At 54.1% G+C, this 3,305-nt stretch overlaps 1 protein-coding gene across 1 annotated transcript; it reads right to left on the bottom strand.

Annotated features, from left to right (window-relative positions):
* LOC144179711 (uncharacterized) lies at window positions 1-2,069 on the bottom strand. The gene has a single exon (XM_077708155.1). It carries the CDS (start codon window positions 2,067-2,069, stop codon window positions 153-155), a length of 1,917 nt encoding a protein of 638 aa, XP_077564281.1. The 3' UTR covers window positions 1-152.
* Between the last annotated feature and the right edge of the window lie 1,236 nt (window positions 2,070-3,305).

The following is a 3,305-nucleotide window of genomic DNA, read 5'->3' as shown; positions in this document are numbered from 1 at the left end:
ACTGAAATTTTGAGCACTTACAACGTCTGCATTGCTCCGAAGGAGTCCAGCGTGCCGCACAACAATCGCTTGTCAAAAAAGACCTATATGAGCTTGCTGAGCATAAAAAAATTTAGGGCACAAGAAAAAAGAAGACAGCGTAATGTCTTATTTCAGCGCTCGGGCTTCGCATCGGCGCACACTTTGCAGGTACGGCCGTCATGGCCGCACTTGCACAGCGACGAACCGCGCTCGTCTGGCGCGGTCTTGGATTTAGCTGCATCCAGACTCTTGGCACCGCTCGGCGTCGCCTTGCTGGGGCTCTTATGGCCGTTCTTGATAGGGCTCTTGTCGCCCGACCTGGCGCCTGCCCTGGTAGGGCTCCTCGTGCCAGACCTAGGGCTGCGAGCCTGCTCGGTCGAAGTCGACGATGCGGTGGTGGTCGTCGTCGTCCCATTGCTCTCCTCGGCTTCGTAATACTCGTAATAGGGCAGCATGTCGACGCCAAGCAATATGTTGGTCGTGACGGCCTGACCGTAGGGATCCCCGTAGTACTGCCCTCCAGCGAGGTTCGTGTCACTTCTCTGCATTATTGTTCGGCTCCTGCAGGTCACAACCAGGGCAGGCTGCCTGTCGCCCGGGTAAGACGGAGGCAAGGCACCTTCGAACTGCTGCTGATTTTGATACCCCTCCGGTTCGTACTGCTGCGGCCGGTACTGATTTGGCGCGTACCATTCCTGCGCGTACTCTTGCTGCGGCACGTTCGGCTGGTATGTCACCTGTCCGCCTGCATTTAGCATGGGGTTGCTCGACGGGTAACGGACGTACTCCTTGACCGTCGGGGTCTTGCATTCCTTGCAGGTAGTCAGTTTCTGCTTGCTGTAGCACGCCTTGCAGACGAGGTACGACTTGCGCAAGCGGCACTTGTCGCAGTGAATTTGCACCTGAATGAAGCCGTTGTGAGCGCCAGCTTTCTTGGCTTTCGCCGAGCTGGCAGTGGTGGTGCTGCTGTTGGCAGTGCTGCTGCTGCTGGTGCTGCTACCCTTCTTGTCCCTGCCGTGCTTCTTGCCACTGTGGTTGCTCTTCGAGCTGTCCTTGCTGTCCTTGCTGTTTTTCCTGCTGTGCTTGCCCCCGGCGCCATTCTTCTTGCTGTCGCCGCTGCTCGCCTTCGTGCTCGTCGTCTTGCTCTTGGAGCGCGTCGCAGACGACGTCGTGGTGGTCGTGTTGTCGTGCCCGCACACGCACTGAAAGACGATGGAATCCGCTTTTTTGGGCCCACCACCCGCTCCCTGTACGATCTGAACGCGCTGTAGTTGTGCAGGCGGCTCGTAGGTTTTCACCGGGAACTGCTGGGGCGCGGGTGGCATCTGCTGCGGCATCTGCTGCGGGAGCACACCGAACGCCTGTGGCCTCTGGTACGGCGGGCCCGGTGGCGCCGCCTGCATTGGTTGGTACGGAGAGCCCGGTCGCGCCACCTGAATTGGCTGGTACGGTTCCAGCTGTCGAGGGCCGACCAGCTGAGGCTGCTGCGGGAACGCGTACGTGGGGGGCGGCGGCGCGTACTCCTGTCCGTAGGCTGGCTCGGCAATGAACGGCGCGTATCCGTCGTAGTCCTGCTCGGCCGACACCCCTTGGTCTTCGACCAGCTTCCCGCGAGGACTGACGCGTACGCCCTCCGGCAGGTCTATGTCCAAGTTGTACGTGTACTGCCGCTTCGTGACCGTCTCGGTGGCGACGACTTGCATGCCGAGTCTGTCGCTCGGCCCCTGGCGGACTGCGCCTCCCTTGGCCGGCACCCTGGCCATCTCCACCTCGTACATGGGGCAACAGCATGGCTTGCTGCCGTGCTTGTGCCGCTTCACGGGGTGCTCTTGCTTAGACGCGGTTTCGCTGGACTTGTCCGTGGTGGACTCCGCTTTCTCTGCAGGCTTGGCGCCTCTCTTGTCGCTCTTCCTGTCCTCCTCGGAGCCGCTTTTCCCGGCAGTCGCCGCGTCGGGGAGTCTGCGAATCGTGTCGTCGGTGGCAGATTTCTTTCGGGAACCGGAACTCGCCCCCAGATCAATAATGGCACTGTAATCCCGAGTCCTCATTGATACATTGCTTGAAGCTACCCTGCACAAAAGTATATGCACCGAAAGCTGGTTCCTGGAATGCGGAAATAATTTATTCTTACAGTGGTGTTTCTTCTTTCTAGATTTATTGACTTAAAGGGACCCTGCAACACTTCTTTCAACTTTTCTTGAAATCTTAAATGCTTGCAGACGGTAGTCACCCAACACACCCAATGCTTAGATTAGGGGGTCGCAAGGTACCTCAGATACCAGATAACTTGGAAACTAGCTCAAAAGGTTTTAGGTTTTTCTCTCTTTCCCGGACTTGATGTTCTTCGACAGCCCGAATTACGTCACTGAGGCCATGTAACGGCTGTTGGCCGGTTTTCGTTCAGTTGCAGCTATGAACGCTTTTTCATAGCGACTTTAAAAATAAAGCCACAAAAACGAAGCAGAAATGGAAGGCGTATCTGGTGCAACGAGCAAATCACGCAGTGCCGCTCCGTGCTGGCGATAACTGTAGCTTTCGCAGTGCTTCCCAACGCAAAGGAAAGAGTGAAAGCGTTTATCAAAAGTGTTGCAGGGTCCCTTTAAGGATTTAAAATAGTTCTTCGACAATGGGCGTATTACGCGCACAAACATGCGCTAACTGCAGGCAGATCCACTTTTATTACAAGTTCGCGTATATATCCATACTCTAATGGATTCGTGTGCTTTGTGCACCTTGTTCATGTACATATAGCCAAAACAGGCTTCGTGGCTTACCAAAAATCGGTGCCGAATTTTTTTACCATGAGGACAACATACAACCTGGGTTTATTCGAAACAACTCGCATTTGATAACTAAAAAACTAAACTTTCGGGGGTGTAACGCACTGAAGTTACACCTAGGCTAACGGGGCGCGCCGTGGTAACGGGCTGGGGATTAATTTTGACCACCTTGGCATACTTAAACCTGATAATTCATTAAGCTCTACTCTGACCCCCAACGATGCTTTAAGCAAATAAAAGTAGTTCGTAAATATTCACAAACTTTCATCTTTCCAGCTACGCAACGTCAGCAGCAGTGACATTTGTGAGCTACCAGAAAACAACTCAACCAGTTTATGAACTATAACATTCAAAGGTGCGATCGACGAAGCCAAAGGCACCATGACATCTATCTAGCTCTCTCCCTAACTCTCTAACTATTTTTGTTTGATTATCCAACCCCTCTTCCTCCCTCTATTTACCGCCCTCTGCGTGTGCGTTCCTGTTTACGTTAACAGATATGAC

This window comes from Haemaphysalis longicornis, unplaced genomic scaffold (assembly GCF_048455015.1).
Source record: "Haemaphysalis longicornis isolate Haplotype H1 unplaced genomic scaffold, Haemaphysalis longicornis Haplotype H1 scaffold_4, whole genome shotgun sequence".
Lineage (NCBI taxonomy): Eukaryota > Metazoa > Arthropoda > Arachnida > Ixodida > Ixodidae > Haemaphysalis > Haemaphysalis longicornis.
The sequence above is the reverse complement of the archived record's forward strand: the minus strand, read 5'-3'. Positions and strand labels throughout refer to the sequence as shown.